The sequence below is a fragment of the Fulmarus glacialis genome, unplaced genomic scaffold (assembly GCF_000690835.1).
Source record: "Fulmarus glacialis isolate BGI_N327 unplaced genomic scaffold, ASM69083v1 scaffold12568, whole genome shotgun sequence".
In the NCBI taxonomy this organism is placed as follows: Eukaryota; Metazoa; Chordata; class Aves; order Procellariiformes; family Procellariidae; genus Fulmarus; species Fulmarus glacialis.
The window spans coordinates 1-693 of record NW_009227623.1 but is presented as its reverse complement, the minus strand read 5'-3'; the positions used below and the strand labels follow the sequence as shown (position 1 = coordinate 693).

Here is a 693-nt window from a genome sequence, read left to right as displayed (position 1 = left end):
AGGACAAGGAGGAGTAGAATGAAGATGATGAAGATGAAGAAGAAAAGAACGAGGAGAAAGTGAAGGATGATGAGAAAGAAAAAGAGAATAAGAACAACAAGCAGCACGAGAACAAGAAGAACAAGAATGAGAAGGACGACAAGGACGAGGATGACGATGAGAAGAAGGAGAATAAGGAGGACGACAATCAGGAGAACGAGGATGAAGAGAAAGAATGAGAAACAGGATGAGGATGAAGACGACGAGAAGGGAAAGGTGGATGAGCAGAACGAGAACGAGAACGAGAAGGAGGACGAGGAGCACAAGAAGCAGGATGAGGAGGAGCACAACGAGGATGAAAAGGAGGAAGACGAGGATGAGGACGAAGAGAATGAAGAGGAGGATGAAAACAACGATAAGGAGGAGAACGAGAAGAACGAAGAGAAAGACGATGAGGATGAAAAACAGGAGGAGAAGAAGGATGAGGAGGAGGAGGATGAGCAGGAGGAGAACGAGGAGGACGAGAAGCAGGATGAGGAGGAGCAGGACAATAAGAACAAAAAAGAGAAGGAAAATGAGGACGAGGACAAAGAGGATGAAGAGCATGAACAGGACAATGAGGATTAGGATATAGAGGAGAATGACAATGAGGATAAGGACGAGGAAAACCAGAACGAAGAGAAAAAGAACGAGGATGAAAAGGAGGAAAATGAG

The 693-nt window shown here is 45.2% G+C and overlaps 1 protein-coding gene across 1 annotated transcript; it reads left to right on the top strand.

The window, feature by feature from the left end:
- Positions 1-201: 201 nt before the first annotated feature.
- On the top strand, positions 202-687 carry LOC104080723 (glutamic acid-rich protein-like; the record flags this gene model as incomplete). The annotated part of the gene is given in 1 exon segment (XM_009583213.1): positions 202-687. A coding segment is annotated over 1 exon segment (486 nt), but the record flags the coding sequence as incomplete, so codon positions are not given.
- Between the last annotated feature and the right edge of the window lie 6 nt (positions 688-693).